The sequence below is a fragment of the Mytilus galloprovincialis genome, chromosome 2 (genome assembly GCF_965363235.1).
Source record: "Mytilus galloprovincialis chromosome 2, xbMytGall1.hap1.1, whole genome shotgun sequence".
Classification (NCBI taxonomy): domain Eukaryota; kingdom Metazoa; phylum Mollusca; class Bivalvia; order Mytilida; family Mytilidae; genus Mytilus; species Mytilus galloprovincialis.
Genome location: NC_134839.1, coordinates 64400798 through 64426235, shown reverse-complemented (window position 1 = coordinate 64426235; position 25438 = coordinate 64400798). Strand labels below are relative to the sequence as shown.

The following is a 25438-nucleotide window of genomic DNA, read 5'->3' as shown; positions in this document are numbered from 1 at the left end:
GAAAAGCTCAACAGGAAGTGCCAGAATACTTTTTTCCGTCTCAACCATTTGGTTGAGATTAGATGGTTTACCAGGCGTGTTATTGAATTTGATCCGTAATTGTACAAAAAGCTCATCTTTAAAAAATGGAGTTATCTGCCTTTGTCCAGAATTATAGTTGAATCATGCAACTACGACATACATTAAGCACGATGATTAAGTAGTGCTTTTCTACATTTTGGTTTTATTTTGTCGATTGTCTTATACATTGTTATCATTGTGATGTTCGTCCCAGTTTGATTTATTTTCTCTTTACGCAGTTTTTACCTTTCGAATAAAATCCAATTGATCTCGATGCTCAGAAATGTACATTGTATGTACTCGATTTCTTGAATTATTACCTCGACATTGATATCTCATGAATAAAATTTCAGACCAAACAGGTATCTGTATAGCCATGTGCAGAGAAATCTGTATGATATTCGTATGTTTTTAATCATTAATTATAATGTTCAGTACCGTTGTCTCTGGTTTAATGGTGTCGTCCTCATATTTCATATTTTTTATTTTACATTCAGTTTACAACTCGTTTTGTTACTAAAATATATTTTGATTTTCCCGTAATGGTCAACTGTAAATGCGCAATATTTTGTATTGCCTGGAAAAAGTCGATGCAAACACTGTGAACAATAAATGTACCGGGGTACTGCTGACCTGCGTTTCCCCCTTTAAATGTTTTGTGAAAGATTGAATACATTTACTAAGTATTCATCCACTTCATTTTTGTATATTTTTTTTTATTTCCTGAACATTAAATTAATGAATCTGGAATAGATGGCTACTAGTATATAGTTGGGAGCCTGTAATTCATTGGTTGTCGTTAGTTGCTGTGTAACATCTTTGGTTTTTCGTTCATTATTTTGACATAAATAAGGCAGTTTGTTTTCTTGTTTGATTTGTTCTACATTAGCAATTTCAGGGCCTTTTGTAGCCGACTATGCGATATAAGCTTTGCTCATTGTTAAAGACCGTATGGTGACCCATAGTTGTTAATTTCTGTGTCATTTGATCTCTTGTGGATAGTTGTCTTATTTACAATCATACCACATCTTCTTATTTTATATATATATATATATATATATATATATATATAGCAGTTATAATAATATTATTAAGAAAAGGCATATCATTTAATATTTGCTTTTATTAGTTATAGATGTATATATCAGCTGCATGCATCAAAAATGAAACTCATATAGCTTGCATGATTGTTATCGCTCAAGTCAAATACATCTTTACCTTTCATTCTCTGTTGAAGATTTCAAAATGTCTACAACTTTTATAACTATTTTAGAGACCAGCAATGTTTAATTTACACTCACTGACACACATTTTAAGATTACGAGAAAAAAAGTGACGATGCTTTAAATTGTTTCCTTTTCAACACTTGCGGTACATTTCAGTGTATCAACTAAACACGATATTTTGAACTTATAATATGATGTTTGCTTATTATCATTGATACCGTAAACATAATCTAATTTGAATGATTCAGAATCAATCAATGCTACAATAACAGCCTCCATTTCGGAGGTAAGTAATTTGGGGAATATGTCTTGGAAATGAGCAATTTCTGTTTTTAGTTGGTCTTTTTCGATATGGTCTAATACTGCTTCAATCAAGTATTGACTGTAACCCTCCTTCAGTATAAGGACATCATATGTTCTAGAGGTGCTTGAATCGTATATATCATTTTTGTACAATTCACGAATTGTTCTTATATTATCCACTGGCTCTTTAGACATTGATTCCACAGTCTTTGCGTCTTTAACCTTCGACAAAACTTCCAGATTTGCTGAAAATATATAAGTGTTTTTTTTTCTTACATGGATGTCAGACATTAACATAACACACACGTGACAAAAATCAACAGTTACACGTTTGTTTCATGAAAGCAACACTTTCGATCTAACTTTATTGTATTATATATGGGTAACCGAAATCTGCTTGTTCATTGATACTCGCTATTTACACAGTCAGCAAAATAAAGAATAAGAACTGGTTATGCTTTAAAAAGTCAAACATGTCGTTAATTCTTCGGCAAACTACTACTAGATATAGGAAGATGTGGTATGAGTGTCAATGAGACAACTCTCCATCCAAATAACAATTTATTAAAGTAAACCATTATAGGTCAAAGTACGGTCTTCAACACGGAGCCTTGGCTCACACCGAACAACAAGTTATAAAGGGCCACAAAATTACAAGACGTGTAAAACCATCCAACCATACAAGTACCTATTTATTTGAAATAAAATAGGGTTATATCGCAGTCCCACTAGGCCACGATCGCACTACGATCCGTGAAAAAAATGCAAATTTTGATGATCGTAGTACGATCGTGTAGATCGCAGTAAGGTCGTATCGTGGTCGTGGTGAGGTCTTCAAGATCGTGATGAGTGTGGCCAACTTTGAACATGTTCAAAACAATCGTGATGCGGTCGTTGCGAAATCAGGTCGTAGTAGAAGCGTAGCGAGAGCGCACTAAGATCGTAGTCAGATCGCAAAGGTCGCTGTACCATCGTAGCGGTAGCATAGCGAGAGCGTGATTCTATTCCGAGAGACTGTGCTACGATCTCACAGCGACGTTATTACGACCTCATTACGACCATCACGTTCTCACCTCGACACAACTACGCTTCTACTCCGACTATACCACGTTTACACCACGTTATTCAAGACCATAGTACGATTCTAGCACGCCCTTGTCGTCCTCATCACGCTCTTCTTACGACCTGACTACGTTTATACTACGACCATCATTCTCAATGTCATTTTCACATAAAATATATATCAAATTTCTCCAAGTTTTGTTTGTCTGTATGTAATTAAGACTTTTTCCATTTTCTCTAACGGCTCAACCATGCTTCTCGTTTTAATATAGATTGGACCGTTGGTTTTCCCGTTTGAATGGTTTTACACTAGTAATTTTTGGGGCCCTTAATAGCTTGCTGTTCAGTGTGAGCAAAGGCTTCGAGTTGAAAGCCGTACCTTGGCCTACAATGGTTTACTTTTATAAATTGTTTCTTGGATGGAGAGTTGTCTCATTGGCACTCATACCACATCTTCCTATATCTATTGCCACATTTGTGTCATCTCTGCTATCTTTCACTAAAATATCGTCATTTGAGCTTTATGGACAAGCAATAGTTTTATATAAAAAATAGAAGATGTGGTATGCTTGCAAATGAGACAACTCTCTACAAGAGATCAAAATAACACACAAATTAACAACTATAGGTCACCATAGGCCTAAAACAATTAGCAAAGCCCATAACGCATAGTCAGCTATAAATGGCCCCGAAATGACAATGTAAAATAATTCAAACGAGAAAACAAACGGCCTTATTTATGTACAAAAAAGAACAAAAGCAAAAAGGTAACACATAAACAAACGACAACCACTAAATTAAAGGCTCCTGACTTGGGACAGGCGCATACATATTTACGTTGGATTGGTCGGTCCAACATCTCTGCTTGATCAGGATTCGTTACTATCATAGCTCCCTCTGCCTCTACATCAACCCAATACCACCACGCCCACGTGTTCTAGTAGATTTTGGTGGCATGACTATTGTGTCCGCATAATCTAAGTTTTAATCAGAAATAGAAGGAATGAAACTGTATTGTTATGGAACACGATGGTGACATTTTTTCTAAAAACGTTGTAAGATCGCGGTATGAACGTAGTATAAATGTGGTAAGAACGTGCTAAATCGCAGTAGAAGCGTGGTAAGATCGTGTTGCAATCAGATAACTCGTGGTATGGTTGTAGTGAGAACGTGATGAGCGTAGAAAGATCTTCGATAAGCGTAGTGAGGTCGCAGAATAAGCGCGGTGAGAACGTGGTATAATCGTAGCGGGATCGTTGTAGAAGGTAACGAGGACATAGTAGCATCGTGAAAGCAACGAAAATTTACATTTTCATGCCGCTCATAACGCGACCTCGCCAATATATGAATTTATTTTAGATCGCGGTGAGCGTGGTACGATAGTGGTCTAGTGGGACTGGGGCCTAAATGTATTTTTTTTATTGTGAATCTTTATTAATGCAAAAATGTACTTCGCATATTATTGTAGGTATTTGACAATAAATAGTGCTTTAAAAAAGGAAACAATGATACCACACTTCCTTATTTTATAAGCAGGGTACAAAAAGGAACAACAAATGTATACTCATGACAATGAGATCAATGTGGAATGCACATGAACTTTGTATAAAACGTTTTGCTGAGTCGGATAGTTAATTACTATACCGTGACTCAGTACCGACCAGTCTTTGCTCTTACTCCCAAATGCCGAAATGTAAGGAGAAGTAGAAAATGTCAATTTTGAAGTTTTTGATTTGACTCGGTGTGGATTGAATCCACGACCTCGCTCACCCGGGTTGAACATGTTACCACGATAGCACTCATGTAGTTTTATTTTTTAGTGAGTCTTGACATCATTGCTTGTACTGACAACAACTGCATATTTAAAACTGTATCGCCACAAGCAAATCCAGATGTATTTTGTTTATTAAGTTGCTTCTCCTCGTGGCGACCGATGACTGACCGTGCAGGTTGGATTCGATCGTATAATATTCTCTAAAATTATACATCAAATATAAAACAACGTTATCTTGGCGTCTGATTATATCTTAATTTAATGTACTATTACCTTTTCCTGCTAGCTGCATTTCAATAGGATAATGGTCGCTGACATCAGAAGTCTGAAATGGATATCAAGTTTAAAGCCAATAACAAATGTTTCAAACATTACTAATTGCAAAACTCTTGTAAAAGACGAATTAATAATTGTTTATAAAGTATGCAAGAAGTTTCTTTTTGTCTTTCTTAATTCTTGTTGAAGACAGGACAGTCAGACAACATTAGGGTAAATCATTTCCTCGGTTCCAAAGATTAGTGTGTTGATATTTCAGAAAGATGGAATGGCTTATACTTTGATTTCGTCGAAAGCAGTGAGTGTTTACAGCTGAAAATACCAATTCTCGTTTTTGGAGATCGTATTAAAATTAGTAATATAGGGATATTATATGTCTTCAGATGCTAATCATTATGACACACACGTGATTTTCTCGCTGTACTGAAGACCCATTAGTGGCCTTCTGCTGTTTTCTGCTCATTAGTCGGGTTGTTGTTTGGCAGTGCGAGTTTTACAAGTACGCATCCACTTTCCGTCAGAAAGGTGATATTAAATCCGATTCCTCATGTAGTAAACTCTCTGCACACAACCTACAACTATTTTTGGTATTCAAAAATTTCTCCATGGTAGTTAAAGTTACCCGACCTTCAACCAGGTAGGAGAACCTCTGTTATAGTATTTACTTATTTTATTCATTGTTAATTTGTTCTTGCCCTGAACATACACGAATACATGCTACATGACGTTAAGCAACCGGCAATCATTAATTTAATCTTTCACAACAGTGTACGTTTTGGAGGACAGACTGACATGACATGTATTTCAAAGAAACAAACTTCAATGCAAATGTATTTTAATCCAGGCAATGGGAATAAATAAATGTATTTAGAACGATCTATTATATAAACATTCACAGATTTTAGCTACCTAACATTTAGAAATAAGAAAATGATCGTATACCTGTTCTGGTGTGAGATTGAAATACTCATCAAATTTAAAAACTCTAGCGCTGTTGGGAACCACTGCGTCTTTTAATTTAGCACCTGCCACAACAAATCTGCAATGAAGAGTAAACTATAATGTGTGAAAACAATTTTAATTCTACGACAATGATGTTCACTCCATTCATGCTTTTGTTAAGTATGTTCATTACTGTTCAGATGTCTCTTGATGGAGTAAATCAATTTCAATTGATATCTTATAGTGGGTCTATTTTGTTGTGATGTTACATTATTGTTTCAGATAAGGGTGAAGTTTGGTACCTAATACTAATAAAACGTTTCTTCACTTGCAAGTAAATAATTCGACATTATTAAATCCGTATTTATGTGAACTTCAATTTGTCCCCTTAGCTAGAGATGGACAACGCATGAATTGTCCATGTAAAGTTATTTAAAGTAAAAGAATGTCAACGTTGAAAGTCAACGTTCAAACAAAGTTCAATCATTTTGACTAATTCGATCCACAAAAACACTCTTATACAGGTAAAAACGATCATAAACATATATTTTTAATCTATAAAATGAAATTAAACAGGCCATGAAAAATCTAATTGCACGAGTTGCTTAATCCATTTATATCTATATTTATGTTTATAATAATATAATATATATAAATCAGGCTATTAGTTTTCTCGTTTGAACTGTTTTACTTTTGTCATTTCGGAGCCTTTTGTTGCTATAATCTGGTATTGGTTTTACTCATTGTTAAAGGCCGTGTGGCGATACTTATACATGTAGTCATTTGGTTTCTTTTAGGGAGTTGTCTCATTGGCAATCGTACCACGTTTTCTTGTTTTGATGTGTAGTACGTTATGTTATTCTAGTGAAATATAATTTGATAATAACATTACCGGTACCAATTTTTCTGCACCAGATGCGCATTTCGACAAATAATGTCTCTTCAGTGATGCTCGTGACCAAAATATGTAAAATCCAAAGCTTATATAAAAGATGTAGAGCTATAATCCAAACGGTCCAAAAAGTATAGCCAAATCCGTGAAAGGAATCAGCTTTGCATGAGGGAGATACAATCCTTAATTTAAGGAATCAGCTTTGCATGAGGGAGATACAATCCTTAATTTATAATAATTTTTAACATTTTTAACATTTTGTAACAGCAAATTTACTAACACAAAAAATCCGTATTTTCATGCCAGTACCGGAGTACTGGCTACTGGGCTGGTGATACCCTCGGGACAAACAGTCCACCAGCCGCAGCATCGACCCAGTGGTAGTAATAACATTAACGATACTAATTTTGATAACAATCATTGTTTCTGTTACCTGTCATAACTACATTCACTGTTGCCAGTTGTTGTGTCAACATCATCTCCGATCAGCCATGTAAACCTCGGGTCATTATATAGGGATACTGTGTCATGGTCACGGTCTGGTAGATAGCTACAGTCAGAATTCAAATCACCTGCTATGATCACGTCCTGCAGAATGGAAGAAATTATTACAATGTATATAATACATCCTTTTTTGTAAAAAAAAAAGAAGATGTGGTATGATCGCCAATGAGACTACTCTCCGCAAGAGACCAAAATGACACAGAAATTAACAACTTTACGGCCTTCGACAATGAGCAAAGTCCATACCACATGTAGTCAGCTACAAAAAGTCCCCGCAATGAAAATGTAATACAATTCAAACGAGAAAACTATAACGGCCTAATTTATGTACAAAAAATGAACGAAAAACAAATATGTAGTTCATATAAACAAACGACATTAGGACAACCACTGAATTACAAGCTCCTGACTTGAGACAGGCACATACATACAGAATGTGGCGCATTTAAACATGTTAGCGGTATCCCAACCCTCCCTAACATGGAACAGTGGTGTAACAGTACCCCATATTATAAGAACGAACTATAAAAGTCAGTTGAAAAAGGCTTAACTCATCAGATGGATAAAAATACAAATACTACAAATACAAATGGACGTGGCCGGGTACTTGTACATCCCAACAACAAAAAGACACTAATAAGTACAGATCTGAGAGTACTCGCAGTTACTGACAGCTAGTTCAAAACCACTAACAACTAATAAAAAAAAATCATGCATCTACCTAATAAAAGTCGTTATTAGGGCTAAAATGGCACCTAGAAGAAAAAAGGTATCTGGTATGGGAATTGTACGTAACTTAGTGCAAAAGGGTTTTATTTTTAGATTGATGCTGATCACCACCCTTGAAGTTTCTCTATTTAAATATCCATACCTCCAAATTCCATTGTGACTTAACTATGTCATATACTCTTGTTATGTTATCTATTTCTTCTGGTGCTTTACTCGGTTTGGAATGGAGAGCAAGAATAGCAAAATCAGAGACATCTGTAAAACATATCATACGCAATTATATCCTACATAAACAGAAGCATGTTCAACTTTGCATTTAAAAGAAACCAAGCAAATAATGACTACAAGTTTACATGTGTTTTGTGCTGACGCATTCCAATCGTATAAACTAACACACAAGCGAACCTGGCTAGTATGGATGTTTTCATATATATTTTTGCTTGGCTACGGTGCTTTTTCTCTGCGAAATAGTATATTACTTTCTTATTATATTATATGATTTACGTGCAAATACGAGTTGTGAAAGCCTTCCCAAACACATACATGTAAGTTTGGATTGATTGATTGATGTGTATACGACTTAGCTAAGCCGTTATAACAAAATAAAATTAAGATGTAACGAGTTGGACAAGTATTAAGTTGGTATAACGAGTTGGATACGTTAAGTTGCTATAACGAGATATCTAAGTAGATTAAACGAGTAAAGCTAATTGTTTAATCGAGTTAGCTAAGTTGTTATAACAAGTACGCTAAACTGTAATAAAACGTACGCTTTAGTTTTATAGTGAGTTAGACAAACTAAGGTCGTTTAACGACTTACAAAATAAAACTCCACCCTGCCACTAACCGGCTGCCGTATAATCCAATCCTTTTTTCTTAAGTATATCGTCACCGAATACGAATTGTCATCAAGTTTTAAATTACGACGTGTGCTTCTAGTGAAGCATGATATACTTCTCATTCTGGAGCACTTGAAATCGGCCTCGGTTTCATGGCAGGTTCGTATTGTTTTTCTACGTAATGGTTTGCAGACAATTATATGTCTTTTGTGCAGCTGTTGTTCATGCTAACAACTTCTGACCTGATTTTGTGTTTTTGTTACAGTAACGGCCGATTTGTAGATTTGTTTAGCATGTCAGTCATAACATCGTTATGTTAGAATATCCTTTTTTAGTTTTCATGTTAGTTAGTTCTGCAAAATTAAAGAGAAAATTATAGACGTTTCTAACCTGTTGAAAGTGATTCAAAGCGCACAACAAATGGAGGCCTCTCAAAAACATCAAGTGGGTCGTCATATTGATAAGTATCCGTGACCCGGAGCTTTGTGCAATTCCTGTTGAGATATAACAAAATAGTATAACAAAAACCTTTTCATTATTTCTCACCAGAAATTTTTATCTTTTGAATATCAATTTTGTAAGGAAATCATCTAACCATGAAAACGAGGCCAAGTACAACTTTTAGTTAATACATAGAAGTTCAAAGATCAATATTTTTTTTGAAAAACACACATATTAATATCAACTTAACAATTATAGATCTGAAAGATATTTGTAAAAGAATATATTTTATTCGAAAGGAGAGAATACAACAGTTGTGTTCAAATGAAAATGAATTCGCGCCACCATAGACAGAACTGTCGTCATAATACGGCTACATGTCTCGTTTGTGAGGTAAATAAGTTCAATACTCATGTGTTATATTCCATAACATAAAAACCATTCCTTTTGTCTGTTTTCGATAATAGCTCTGTTGACAAAGGTTTATTTATTTGTGAAGACTTTTATCTTGAACCTGTAAATATTATGTATTGTAAGTACTGCTGTATAGTACCTACATGTAGGAACTATCTTCAAAGCTTAATCGTTTACGTACGAAAAACAATTTTGAATCTACTTAAGTTTGGATCTAAAGAAAGTTGAGACTGACCCAATTGGTTGTTTATATACAAAACACGCAATACTGCTATCGGTAACAGGATAGACAAAACGGGTTACATGTATGATTGTGTAATGAACGTTTTTCATATCTTCTTGTGTCAGAGGCGACAATTCTCTTGATTTTAAATAAAAATTACATAAAAACCAAAACAATTTTACAGAACAACTAACGAGTTCAATACCAGACAGCGGACTGTACCCTATTTTAAACTCAAAATCCCATATGCCCGCGTCACACTGTCCCGATTTTTATATACGATGGACACCCGAATGCGAAAATTGTAAGTTCGTACGAAGTTGGTCCCGATCTCGTTAAAATACAAAAAAGTGACCGAAGCAAGTACGATGAATAACGAAGTCTATACGATGGTGCCGAAATTATATACGATAGCAAAAGATGGACATACGAAGGTTAACAGAAGACGGGTATTTAAGCTTCATATCTCAGCCGAAGCCTACACGATGGATCACGAAGGCTACACGATGGGTTACGAAGGCTACACGATGGATTACGATGTCTAAAAGACGTCGTGTACAGCTTACGATGCATTTAAATTATATGCCGAAGGCATCACGCGTTTTAAATTGTTTGATCAATATTGAATATATATTATATTGTACATTTAATTTCTGGTTTAATCATAAGACGGAAGATCGTGGGCTTGAAGGGTAAAACAGAATTTCGACAACATATCGTTTCTGTACAAGTCTGCCATGCATGGCGGGAAATCGATCTTTTTGTCTAATTCTTATAAAACTTAGTTTATTATCCCCTCGCCTACTACATGTAAGTTGCGTGTAGATAAAATTGTTATGGACACTCTAGAACCAAAATGCTCAAAACTTGGTATGGTGCTACTCGTTAATAATGTTTTAAGCGCTATTGACTTTAAAGTTCAAAGGTCAAGGTCACAGTGGCAGTTGTAATACAAGGCAATATCACTCTTGTGGACACTCTAAAACCAATATGCTTCAAAAGATTTTAACCAAATTTGGTATATTGTTCCTCCTTGTAATGATCTGACCTTTTTTACGTTCAAGGCCAAAGGTCAAGGTCATGCAGATGGACTTGTTTTTTTCTCCTTGAAATAGCATAATACACAGGAAATTGGTTGCTCATTTGTTTACCTGCTTGTTCTAAAGACAATATTAAAGGTATTTCCAGTTACTGAATGTTTTTGTTGATTTCTAAAAAAATAGTTTATGTATCAAATATGCATATTCAATTTACCATTTTCTGCATGTGTCATATACAAATATAGTGTCCATATTTGTCCCCAATATGTTACATACGAGGGGATGCCACGCTCGGCATTGCCTTGTTTGAACTGTAAAATGTGTGCACTAGTCTGAATAATCACCCATAATTATGCCCATATTTACTGATCTATCTTAAAGGTAAGGTAATGGGTTCGTTGATCCCTTTTATTCAAAAAGAGCTCTTTCCAGGAGAATATCATAATAATATAGACAAAAGGAAGGATGTTGGAGAAAGCAACAAATGCGGCAAAATATGACATATAGAAAACAAAACGGTTATGGAGTAAACATTCGTGTGACGACAACTCAGACGATACATAAAAAATCAGAATAATGAAGAAAAAGTTGGTTTCCCTATATACGTGTACCTGTAGTGTTGGTGTACGAGGCGCGTTTATGATTTTCATTATGTTACTTGATATGAAAAATTGACAAAAAATAATATTTTACTTGTAAAAGTAAATCCTGAGCCTGTAATAGCTGCTCTTCTTGTTCCATTTGAATAAATAGAAACAACGCTGTCGCCTTTCTTGGTCTCATAGAATCATATGATATGAGCTCCATGTTTTATGAACGTCTTTCTTAACTGTCGTATTAGACTGACCAGTGCATATCGCGCATGGCACTTTAAATGTATTTTAGTGCGAAAATTAACTTACATTTAGCTGAATTCATTGCCGTCGTAGTTCCATCTTGTCGCCTTCGTACTTTTATTCGATGGCAACACGACGGGATTACGAGGTCTTTACGAAGTCGTGTTGCCATTGTAAGACCTTCGGGTAGCTTCGTGATTCATTCGTGTAGACATCGTAACGTCAAAACTGCCCGATGGAAACGATGGAAACACGAATGCAATACGATGTTCAAAGATGCATTCCCGGTGACATTACGATGGTGAGGATGGTGATACGAACTGAATACGAACCCTCAACATCGGACGCACCTTCGGGAATTTTTTAACATGTTAAAAAATTTAGAACCCTTCCCGAAGTTGTCCCCGAAGGCTAGAAAAAGTGGCCGATGGTTCTACGATGGTTAAAGATGGCACTACGAATAGCCCGATCTGGATACGATCAGTCCCGATTTTGAAAATTTCCATAATCGTGTTGCCATCGGCGTAAAAATCGGGACAGTGTGACGCGGGCAATAGAGAATATACAAGATGTGATGAATTAGATAACAGCTTTAATCGGATCTGACATATTCACATGAAAATTTTTAACGAAGACACATCTCAGACTGTTCTCAAATATTTGAGTTCGAGCGTTCCCGATGAAGTTAAATTAAGAAAAGCGCACCAGACACACACATATATATAGAAGTGTTATATTCATTTTCTTTAATATTTTCTTGTTGAATGAAACATACCAATAAAGAAATCCATATTGTTCTTTTGATGAAGATCTTCCAAGTTTTTCACTAATCACGGATTCCAACATACACGGTTCTTCTAGTTGTTCATTTAGTAGACTAAAAATATATTCATGTAAACAATTTTGTTTATATATTACGTATTTTTAGAAAATACTATCGCAAAATTTGAATGAATGAACAAACAAACAACAAGTGCAATGATAAATATAAATTAAAATATAACAATTATTTTTTTGGCTCATATCATGTAAATCGGATATGCCTTCTACGTTAAGGCTTTATAATGTCTCAAATATATTATCAAGTTGTCCTCAATCAGGACAAATTAGACCTTGATATATATACATGTATATATGAAATAGACACTTATTCTTTCGCGAAGACAGTCACTAAACCATCAATTTTCTGGTTTTATCATGCTGTTGGGCAGGTGTTTCAATGACACACAACTACCCCATTACCTTAATACATTTTTATCACATTAACCTGCTCTCGTTCTCAATATGGCTAAAATACAACCCCCTAGTCATTAAACATTCATTCAACCAGCATTCAACATTCATTCTGAATTACATGTAGTACTATAAGACGATGAATATTCGAGAAAAGTGTACTATAACTGACCATACATACCTCATTTGTTCATTTGCCTTGGCTTTCAACTCATTGAAAGCTGTGTCGCTGGCATCTCGAATTTCCTGTACAAGTGTTAGGTCACAAAAAATCAGGATCTAAAACAGATTATTTTTTAACAGTTGAGTACTTTGGTTAAGACATAATATCTAGACAAATGTTTCATTTAATAATATGAAAGAAATAATTACCTCGGGATTTATAACAGTTATACATTTTGGGTTTTTTTGTTGGAGTTTTTGAAACCAAATTGTTTTGACGATACTTGTAGTAAAAAAGCTTGTCACTGTCAGACAATTTTGAATCATAGTACTGTTATTTGAGATTAGAAGGTATACCATGTTCAAAAGGAATTTTCGATGATCAACAAAAAAAAAACGGATAACATTTGAAGTTTGTTTTTTATTGTCAATAAGTTGATTTTCAAGAAGAAAACGTCTATATATATATATTTTCATTCCGAGTATAATGATAGATTGTTAGTCAACTTTCCATGGTGAACCGAAAATAAAATGTACATCTTAAAATTGGTTTTCCAAAGTTATAAAAAAAATAACCACCAGCAACGTAGGTCTAATATAGTAATCCATAGTATATTCGGTATTTTTTTCCATTCCTTATAAACCCTATATCAAGTAATACCCATGCACGTTGTTTTCTTTTCTGGTTTTGTTGTTTGTAACTGGAACGTACGTGCACGATCTATCACCATATTAAATTATTATATCCTGTTATCCTGTTACCGATATAGCATTATTGCGTATTGTACGTGCTAAACTGCGAAAATTAAACGTTCACTTAACCTTTAAATGAGTCCAAATAACCGAACATTTCCTTATTTGTAAAAATAAATGTAATTATATACACATTTTGAAGAAGTTTTAGTCAAATATTGTCTATCCCATATTACTGTTTCTATATTTATCAATGATGTTGCGAAATAACTACTCCATTGTATGCATGCAGTGATATACCGTTTTTCTTTTATGTTCTTGGTTTCCAGCACTTACTTGTACTGAACGCCGATTAAATTTAGTTTGTATTTCATATAAGAAAACAATGTTACATATAATAATGAAGAAACGGAGATTTGTCGTTATGGTTATCATAAACGTGAGATGCAATTGTTCATTTTTTAAGATTTCAAGGCGATCAGGAATCGGAATTCGAAATATGGTACCTTGACAATGAACGCACATACATACGTAAAAATCTGACTTCCACACTTCTTTTTATTTTTATCATATCAAAATAGATCTAAGTCATATTTATTTTTGATGTTCTTACTCATAAAGCATACATACTTTCATTTAAACACTATTAAACAGCTTAATTGTCCATTAAAAGTAAATACAACTGTACTGAGAATTCGACATTATTACCCTGTATTTAGCTGAAAGTTAAACATGCGTCACATATATACAGTATGTCAGGCATGTTTATCATTATAATGATAGTTAAAATCAAATCTGTGCTGTTCTTAATTTTTTCTCTAAGTAGGAATTCGGTGTCAGTTACTAAATCTTTTCTTTTCTCTTAGTTGCAGCACTTTCTGGGTTCACCTAGCTTAATCTGGAGTGCCCAGAGTAAACACCCGAGAAACACAATATGCATATGACAGTGAATAACCTTATGAAAAAGATAAAGCACATCTCAAATTCAAGTGTTTAAATTGACCAATTGAAAGCCATTTTGTTAGCAAAGCTAAACAAGCAGCGGATCCAGAAATGCTTGTGCAAAATGAAGATGTCAAACCTTAACTTTGCAACTTTTCCGCGAATTCATCAAAACCTAACACTAGAAAGTTTCAACTTCTCGACCTTCACTTTTGTGCGTTTTGTTTTTATTATATATATCAGTTAGACTATAAATTGTTTTTCAACTAAAGTTGCCAACATACATGGACAAAGTTGTTTTAATTTTAAATCCACAATTTAATTACTTCATACTAATTGTTTAACTTTAACCGAATATCTTTTGAAGTTGTTTAGAATGTTTTTTTTTTTATAGTATTTAAAAGGTATTTTATATAGTTGTATATAGCAATCAATGAGACAATAACAATTATAATGTATGTAACTATATTGTAAAACTGTAAATGAAAGAAAATAAAAATGAAACATGAGATTTCATAAAAGTTTGCCAATATTGATTCTTATCTTTGGCATCTGAAATACTGACGGTATAATAGATGTTTGGTAGTCAAAACCAACTTTAAAATTGAATGCTTCTTTTTGTTATTTTTTTTGGGTGTAAAAGTTGAGCACATTTTGTATGAAAGCTCTGCTTTGTACTTAACAATTGTAGTGTGTTTTCAATGCATAATGATTGTTGGGATGTTGTCACGGGTAGCATGTGTTGTCAGGAAATTGTATTTGGAATATCTATAAGATCTAATTTTGGAATGCCTATCGAATGTTGTTGACGCCATTCAAAAGTAAACCTTTTGATATTATAAACATATGAATATGAAAGTAGACTCATTGGTCGGGTGTTTGTCTCTTTGAAATATTCCCCATTTCCATTCTCAATTTTATTCTATGGTCTCAAAAGTAATAGCTTTGTACGCCAGGATATTGTTCAAGTCAAAACATATTTGAAATTAAAATGTATGTGCACTTTGTAACACAAATGTCATATCCGTGTTTTTATTTCAATTCACGTGAACTAGGCCGGTGAACTGTTAACTTGAAACAGAAGTATTGAATTATCAAAGAATATTTTTTAAAGATTTGAACAAGAGAACTTTTTCTGCATATGTTTGAATGGAGATGAATTAATTTTATGAACATTGAAATATATTTTTCTTCTATTATGTATTTGATTTGTGAAATAAATGATTGCATATCGACTCAACAAATAACGTTACCGAGAATAATTTATATATCAAACTTTTGTCAATTTACGGAATTTTCTTTACTATACAGAAATCTAATTCATGTAGACATAATTCTTATAAGAAAGACAAAACAGGCAATTCTTCAAAATCCAAAAACAAATTTAAAGATAGTTTCAAATACTTGTACATGATGTTGAGTTCTGTAAATATGCACGACGGGTCAGTGCCACATATGGAGCAAGATCTGCTTACCCTTCCAGATCACCTGAGATCACCCTCAGTTTTTGGTGGCGTTCGTGTTGATTAGTCTTTAGTTTTCTATGTTTAGTCTTGTGTACTATTATTTGTCTTTTCTTTTTTAGCCATGGCATTGTCAGTGTTATTTTTTATCTATGAGTTTGACTTCTCTTTGGTATCTTTCGTCCCTACTCTATATGTCTTAAATACTATCATAAGTGTTGGAGTATCAGTAAATATCAAAGTAAAAGAAATGCATAACTATCACCGACTGTGCAAGGGCTGTATAAGATAAGATAAGATAAGATAAGAATTTTATTAATCTAATCAAGAACCCATAAAGGGCATCATTTTACAACACAATATGATTGGAAAAAGCAAAACAGAAAACTAATACATACTTTAACGTTATGAACAGGATCAGAGCCTAACACAACATGTGTTTTATATAACTATTATATTAAATCTTATAACAATAAAATACTAAATTACTTCATATATTTTGTTTACATCTGGATCTTATTTCTAACCCTTTAATAATGTAATTTCCTAGGCACATGAGAGTTGGTAAATGCTCATTTGTGAACAGCCAGAAATATTTCTTATCATTAGGTAGTTCTTTAAAATTAGTACAAAAAGTTGTAGCTTTATCATATAATAATTTCCTCTGTTCATCATATAATGGACAATTTACTGTAAAATGGGTCTCATCTTCAATAGAATTTGATCCATGTGATAAGCAATGATGACATAGACGTTGAGTTCTCTCTATGTATTTTTTATTATATCTATCTTTCTCAATTTTAAGATCATGAGCACTTATTCTCATTTTACATATAGCTCTTCTTATACTAAAATCTTTAATTGATAAATAGGCCTCCTTTACAAAGTCAGTCTTGAGGTTGAAATAATTCTCTAATTTGCTATTACCTTGTGATAAGGTTTCAGATCTTTTGACCAACCAAAATGTTTTGAAACTATTACAAAGTTTACATTTTACAAATTTAATTAATTTATTGAGCTTTGTATCTAAATTTTGTATATCAAGTGATTGAAGTACATATTTCATAGATGAATACCAACAATTAATGTTTTCTGCATCTAAAATTTTATTACAAACATAAGCATCATAAAGTAACCCTGTGTCCAACTTGTTAAGCCTGTGTACATATTTTACCATAGATATAATGACAGAAAAATAAAGAGGAAATCTTGCAACCTCTGATAACACTGCTAAATTTGAGGCTTTCTTATTTACACCAAGAATATACTTTAAATATCTGAAATGTGATTTTTCCAAATAATCATTTATGTAGATTAATTCAAATAGATAATCATTTTTTTTCTTGCAAGCAGCAGAGTTAATTTTAAATGAACCCCAAATTTCACTACAATATAATAAAATTGGTTTTATTGTGTGATCATATAAATGAATTGCAGTATCAATACTTGGATTACAAGCTGACATGGATTTTTGTAATTTAAATTTTGCCTTTAAGGATTTTTTGAATAGCTCTTCTTTCCCCTGTTGAAAAAGACCACTAGAAGTAAAGACTATCCCTAAATATTTACATTTATTAACACATTCTATAGCCTCTTTATCTAAATAAAATGATTCCTTTAAAAATTTTCCAGGCTTGTTAAAAATTAAAACTTTTGTTTTGGACAAGTTTACATCTAGACACCAGTCAATACAATAAGTATGCAATATATCAAGTCGGTTTTGAAGACCTTTTTTAGTGTTTGATAATACAATAATGTCATCAGCGTACATAAGACAATCAATTCTACGCCCATTGATATCAACAGCATCTGGACTTGGCTCAAATTTTGGAGGCAGATCGTTAATGAAAAGCTTAAATAAGTTTGGACTTAGAACATCCCCTTGTCTTACCCCAACTAGTGAACTGAAAGATGGTGTTAATACATTGCCCACTTTCACAGACATTTCATTCTTGCTGTACATATCTTTTAAAATAGTATAAAATTTTCCAGATATGTTATTTTCCAATAATTTATATTTAATACCACAGTGTATGACCCTGTCGAAAGCTTTTTTAAAGTCCACAAAGCAAGCATAGATTTTCCCCCCTTTTTTGTTAGTATATTTATCTAATATGGTTTTTAAAACAAAGATATGATCAGATGTTCTACTCTTTTTTGAAAAACCAATCTGACATGGATGAATTATATTATTTTTATCAAGATGAATGTCAAGTCTTTTATTAAGAATACTGTTAAATAATTTTCCAATGCATGAATTTATTGCTATGCCTCTGTAATTTTCAGGTTTACTAGGACTCCCTGCTTTAAAAATTGGACATAAATAAGATAATGCCCATTTGTGAGGGTATTTTCCAGAGCAGAATACTAAATTAAAAAGTTTCTGCAAAACAGGTGCAAATATACTTCCCCCAGCTTTTAATATCTCATTTGGAATACCATCCAATCCTGCAGCTTTATTATTCTTTAGTTTATTTATAGCATCTAAAATTTCTTTTAGGGTTATTTTGTAATCTAGTTCACAGAAAGTTGAATTTTTTTCTAAATTTTTTACTTTTTTACTAATTTCCTCTAATCTGTCTTTAAATTTGTCAGAGTTAAAATTTAAAGATTGAAAATATGAAAACCAGACATTACTTTGAATAGAATTTTCTGGACCATCCGAATTGTCTTCTTTTAATTCTTTAATGAGATTCCAATAACTCTTTGGATTATTATCCCTTAGATTATCCAGACTGTCAAGAATGTTTTGTTTAAATTTCCTTTCTTTATATTTACGTAGCTTATTATACTCTCTATAACATTTATAGTAAGACCCTTTTATAATTGGGTCCCACGGGAATTTTGATAATAGCTTACCTTTAGAAATAAGACTTTTACGTTTTTGTACTAGGTCTATGTCAAACCATTTTTTATTTTTATGTTTACGTACACCTTTTAATTTTGTTTTACGAAATATTAAACATTTACTAGCAGCGTTATCTATTATATTAAAACATTCATTAGCCGCTTGTTCAATATAGTCCTCTGAAAGATTAATTTTTGAGTCTAAAAATTTTTTAATACTGTTTTTAATATTTGGCTGGCATAAAGTATCTTGAAGTTTTTGTGTAGAAGTTTCTGACCATATATATTTTCCTGGAAATAAAATAGTAATGTCTTGCTCATTATTTTTATGTGAATAACTAGCTAACATGCCAAATGTTAGTTTACAGTGACAGTCTGACAGAGTTGATAAAAAATCAGCAACATGAAAAAATAAAGTGTCTGCAATCAAGTCTTCTGACACGATAACATAGTCAACCACACTACTACCCACTGCTTTCATACAAGTGTATTTACCATAAGAATCGCCCCACATTCTCCCATTTAAAATACGTAATTTGGACGCAATACACAAGTCCAGAAGTTGTTTACCTCTTGAATCTACTTTCATATCATAACTACATCTTTTTTCTTGAATAACATCACAACTATAATTATCATACATTGGTATATGTGTATCATTAACATCATTAATTATAAAATCTGGCTCTGACCCTGTCCTTGCATTTAAGTCCCCACACAATATAATACTACCTTGTTGACTAAATTTAATAATATCTTTTTCTATGTTTTCAAGTGTGTCGTCTTCTGATTGGTCAACATAAAATGAGGTTGCAGGTATAATATATGCCAAACATAGAAATATATCTGTATTTAGATTAAAATAATGTTTATCGAATTGCAACCATTGATAATCTTTACATGTATTTGTTAAAATCTTGATGCCCTTGCGAACTTCATACTTTACCAAAATACCTAGGCCCCCATAGTATCTAGAATTAGTTGATTGTGGTCTACAAATAGGGTAATAGTTAAAACCCTCAATATTGACTGTAGTGTTATAACCTACATGGGTCTCAGTTAATAGTACAACATCATAATTTCTTATCTCTTGAAGAAAAAGGGGGTCTGTTATTTTATCATGGTGTTTTGAAATAAGCCCACCTATATTCCAAACACAAAATGTTATGTTGTGGAAGAAATTATTTTTCTTTTGACTGGTCATAATTGCTCTTTAATCAAAATTTTTTTTTTTTAATTTCCCTCGGATGACCACTTCTAAGTTGTACAATATTTTTATTTTTTTAGATAGATAGTTAGCTTTTGGGCAGGTACAATGTAATATGAATATGAAATCCTTGTAAAGTAATAAAACTCTTTTCCCTCTTATGAAATAACTAAATCCTCTAACTGAGGAAAGGTAAAAATGGGTTAATTATATAACCTTTTCTTGTCCTATATAATTATAAATGACAATTTAAGTTTATACAAGACAGAAAGCAAAACAAAATCTAACTACAATTGCTTACAATATGTATTAAACAAAACTTAATTATGACTAGCAACTTTATCTTCTTTAATAAGATAGTTAAGATTGTTCAATATCAGGATATTAAGGCTACCCATATCCACGACCCCGACTTTGATAATTGTTATAATTGTTATGACCGCGACCACGATATCCACCACGACTACGATATCCACCACGTCCACGATATCCACCACGTCCACGAAATCCACCTCTTGATCCATTATTCAGATTAACATTGCTATTATAGAACGGTCTACGTTTAGGTAAATCAAGAGCTTCATCAACTATATCTCGAATATTTGCTGCAAACACATTTACACCTTCATCTGAAAGGTGATATTTATCATTTTCACAGAGAAATCTAGGCACTGCTCTGCCTTTATTTGCTAAATTACTGTGATCACACAGATATACTTCTTCGGTATCAAAGTATTCCTGCTTCAATAAAACACTTATCAACTGGCCTTTCATATTGAAGCTTTCGTTGTCAGCTCTAGGTGTTGGTGTAGATATAATAACTTTTGAAGATGGATATAATTCACCTGCTAAAGACACAATTTCTTTCATTTTGCTAACACAACTTTCTGCACTTTTTTCACGTAGCTCATTTGTTAAGGAGTGAAACACAATTATATCAGGAGCATGCTCAATTTCACGCAAACTTACTTCGGTATCAGGTAATGTATACGCAATTCGTTTCTCCATTGTAAACTTTGATGACAATTTAGATACATCAATTCTTTCAGTATTTGACGTTCCAATTAATATAACGTGTGGCTTGTCTGTATTATTTTGAGCGGATCTTCTATTTCTTGGTGGCACATCCTGAAACTGTGCAGCACCATCATCTCTACATGCATGTTGTTTAAGACTGTATAGCTCTTCATCTTTTTCTTCTAATTTAGATTTCAGTTCATTGCATGAGCTTACTAAAGTTTTAAGTTTATCATCTTTCTCATGTACTGTATTTTCTAATTTATTAATTTCAAACTCTAATTGCTTTTGTGATTTGTTATGGTTCACCTTTTGAAGCTCAGACTGAGATGTTTGCTGATCAAGTTTTGACTGCAACTGAAACTTGTCCAATTCTGTTGTGTGTTTAACCTGTTGCAATGACATCTTCAAATCAGAATTCTCATGTTCAAGTGTATTTAATTTATTGAAAATTTTCTGATCACATGCATTTGTAGAATCAGATTTGGCACTTTGAATTTTGGTAACACTTTCAAGTACTTTTGCAATTTTGTTATCATTTTCTTTCATGTGATTGATATATGAATCCTCCATTGTTTTCATTTTGGCTGAAAAAAGTTCAGATTGTTTCGTACATATCTTATCTAGAGCGAGTACGAAAAAGTTTTCCATCCTCTCTAACATTTTTTCAGGTCTAAATTGTGTTACGGACCATTCATTACTTTGGTTGCTTGATTTTGATTCATTGTTATTGTTTACATCACCTTTGTTTTCAAATAACTGTTTTTCACATGTTTGATCATCATCAAGTTTGCCTAAAGTGTCCTCCTCATTGGCCTCTTTTACAGGGCTACTTGTAGATGTATTGTGTTGAATAACTTGTTCACCATTGAACTCTTTAATTTTCTTAATTAGTTCTATTAAGATGGGAAAATCTCGTTTGACAAATTTGTCTTTGGCATTACCCTGTATCTGGATGACCCCAGTGCTAATAAAAAATGTAACTTTGTATAAAAGGGGGGTATCTGTATCATGCGGATGCTTCGCTAAAATTTCAATACATATGGCTTTATTGCCTCCTGCAGTCTTATTCCAATCTGCTGGATCATCAAACCACCTTATATCATGTTCGGCGGAGTTACCAAGATGATCATAATACCATACATGAAGAGTTTTGATCCACAAGAGAATGCGATCAACTTTCACACGAAAGGCAACCATGTTTGCCTTGTCCTCATATAGATTAATGTCTATCGACTCATATTTAGCTCGTTTGGCCTTATCGCCTGCTGGCGTTTTTAACTTTGTAGGTATACATTCTGGAGGATATTCTGAGAAAATGCTATCCAGATTAAGGTCGTTGGACTTTTCAATTGTTTTGATAACGGATTCAATTGTTATTTCATTGTCCGCCATTTTGTTTATGTGCGATACACGCTTTGCACAGTTGAATATTACTAGATATGCAGGATTATCAATAAAAAGTTCAAGCGATACACTTACATTGAATTAGTTCATATAATTACTAATACTTTAACTAATTTTCATGATGTTATGCTGTCGGGAAACGTGGAAGTAGGCAGCATTTTTCTCTGCTAAAATTTCATTGCCGCTTTTAATTCAAGGGCAGACAACATATACAATGTATATATAGCCAGTCAAACACTTCCATCATCATCAACAATTATACGTCTAATAATATTTAAATGATAATACAATTACAAAACGTAATAAAAGTATTGATATAATCATCATTATACAGATTTTTTTAATGGAAACAATACTTTACAAAATTTAAATTAATTAAAACAATAACAAAGTGAAATGGAATTTGGGGAACCATAACACTCAAGGTCATCTGCTGTAGAAATCTTAATTCCTGTTCAATAAAATTTCCAATATAATTATTTGCAACCAATATTGCTAACAGCGTTAGCATGAGATACAAATTCCGTATCATAAAATATATCCAAAAGTTGTGACCCCCCCCCCCCCCATAAGACACATCATTGCTGTCAAAAACTTAATAGAATAATTCAAAAGTTTTTCCTGAATTGCGACACATTTTGTAAACCAACTAAGTACAAAGATGATATGATCTAAGGACATGCCATAATCACATTACTGCTTCAATAGGTTGTCTACCAATTTCAGTTTTAACCTTTTGAAAACCGAGAGATGTGGAAAATAGTTATTGTTTTTGGAAATTGTAACAAGCTATAGAACTACTTAAAACACTCATAAAGTTGCTGACTTGAGAGACCTTTTGTAAGAGTTTCCAGATTTTTCTAATCATAAAACAATTAAATAAGTATCTTTCACAATTGTTGTATTAAAAAAAAAACACTATTAAAAGTATCCGGCATTGTTTTACTATTAATTCATAAGAGGAGTTACTTTCCTATCTCTATCGCGTCAACTGTTTTGCCATTGTGATAGCAAAATGAATGTACAAAAACCCAAGCAATCATGTCAATAGCTATATTAAATGAATGTACAAAAACCCAAGCAATCATGTCAATAGCTATATTAAATGAATGTACAAAAACCCAAGCAATCATGTCAATAGCTATATTAAATGAATGTACAAAAACCCAAGCTATCATGTCAATAGCTATATTAAATGAATGCACAAAAACCCAAGCAATCATGTCAATAGCTATACTAAATGAATGTACAAAAACCCAAGCAATCATGTCAATAGCTATATTAAATGAATGTACAAAAACCCAAGCAATCATGTCAATAGCTATATTAAATTAACAAAACATAAACCTACTACGCAAGGACAGTTATAAATTAAAAGCTACCTTGATTCACAAGAAATTTATACATGGTCAACTTTTATCAAAAGATTCTACAAAATAAAATAATGTATAAATATCAAATAGGATGAAATCACTTACATCTATTAAAATATCCACAACTTCAGGCTTATCCATCTTTGTTACTCCAAATACTTGTATATTGAAGGCACATATGGTGAGTGGAGATTTAGCCACTTGTGGTATGGAGGCCGCTTGGAATCCATTATAGATAGATAACAGGACCAAAAACTGAATAAACATCGTACTCTGCATATCATACACGTGTTATGAACAGAGAAAGTAAACACAACTGAACTTTATAATGTGTTAAGTCATGCCTGGTGTTGTTTGTTTGGGTGACTGAATTTGACGTCAAAAGGGTATTTATATCGGGAACATCATGCATAAACCTTTTATAAATTTCAAGTTGAAGCAATAATTTACATTTTTCATTTCTTAACGTCTTGTGAACCGTAAAATAGCTTGATTTGATCAAAATTGCCGAATGGTTTTTAAAAATAAATATTTATATATCGTTTGCTGCAGTTTATGTAAATAATAAACCTAATTATCAAATATATATTATACATAGTTACGACCAACTTTTAAATGTGTCATTTTGAATCCCGAGGTCATTTTGATATTTTGATTATTTGACCACTACAAAAGTTCACTAAAAAGAAATCAATTATAGATAGGACTGGATACACCGAACGGCAATTTTTATTGTCTAGTTGTCTGATCTTATATACTCAAACAAGCAGGAATGTCAATATATTTCTAAATATAGTGGCAATCTACACTGATGAGACGACCATTCCATTCTTATTACTGTGGGAAGAAAAAATGGGGGTTACAAGGATTTGAAAAATACTACCCAACAAAATGCATGAAATAATTGTTCACGACATAGAAATCCACAAAACTCAATGTAGTATATAACACATGTTATCCTTTACATTTTGATTTTCATTTTGATACCATTAAGTTGATTATCAAAATCAAATGTGGACTGACAACTGATACTGCGAGCAAAGCATGATACACAAATATATCTCTCGATGAAAACCAGAGCCTGACGCAACGTCAGATATTGCTACCATTTAGTGTAACAGAAAAATGACGTTAAATTGGAAACGCGCTTTATCTAATTCTTCCTGCTTTCCTTTTTTGGTCAACATTGGTATATGCAAAGTATAACACACAAGTATAAATGCCGTGGGAATCCAATCCAATATGATTTTATGATTAACATAGGATATTCAATTTTACTGCTAGTGTTTTTGGAGGAATATTGCTGCATTATACATTGTATATTCAACCCGAGTATGATTTTATTCAAGCAGTGACATACAATAGCTTATACTTATGATACTGAAGTTTTCTTACTTTTTGATCGTCTCATAGATGTGTATTTTTGTAATGTGTGCATCATTTCGTTTTGTTGAAAGCAGGACATTTATATTTAGTGGAGGAAGGAACACGCGAATGCAGTTCATGCCGTCCCTAGCGTATTACGCTTGTGGC

The 25438-nt window shown here is 32.9% G+C and overlaps 1 protein-coding gene across 1 annotated transcript; it reads right to left on the bottom strand.

Annotated features, from left to right (window-relative positions):
- Positions 1 to 1165: 1165 nt before the first annotated feature.
- Positions 1166 to 24259, bottom strand: LOC143064112 (deoxyribonuclease-1-like). Its single transcript, XM_076236691.1, has 9 exons — positions 24011 to 24259; positions 12976 to 13073; positions 12337 to 12438; positions 8998 to 9101; positions 7911 to 8023; positions 6969 to 7123; positions 5644 to 5740; positions 4699 to 4750; positions 1166 to 1834 (listed from the first exon to the last, which is right to left on the bottom strand). Exons 1-9 carry the CDS (start codon positions 24182 to 24184, stop codon positions 1404 to 1406), a joined length of 1326 nt encoding a protein of 441 aa, XP_076092806.1. The 5' UTR covers positions 24185 to 24259; the 3' UTR covers positions 1166 to 1403.
- Positions 24260 to 25438: the final 1179 nt, after the last annotated feature.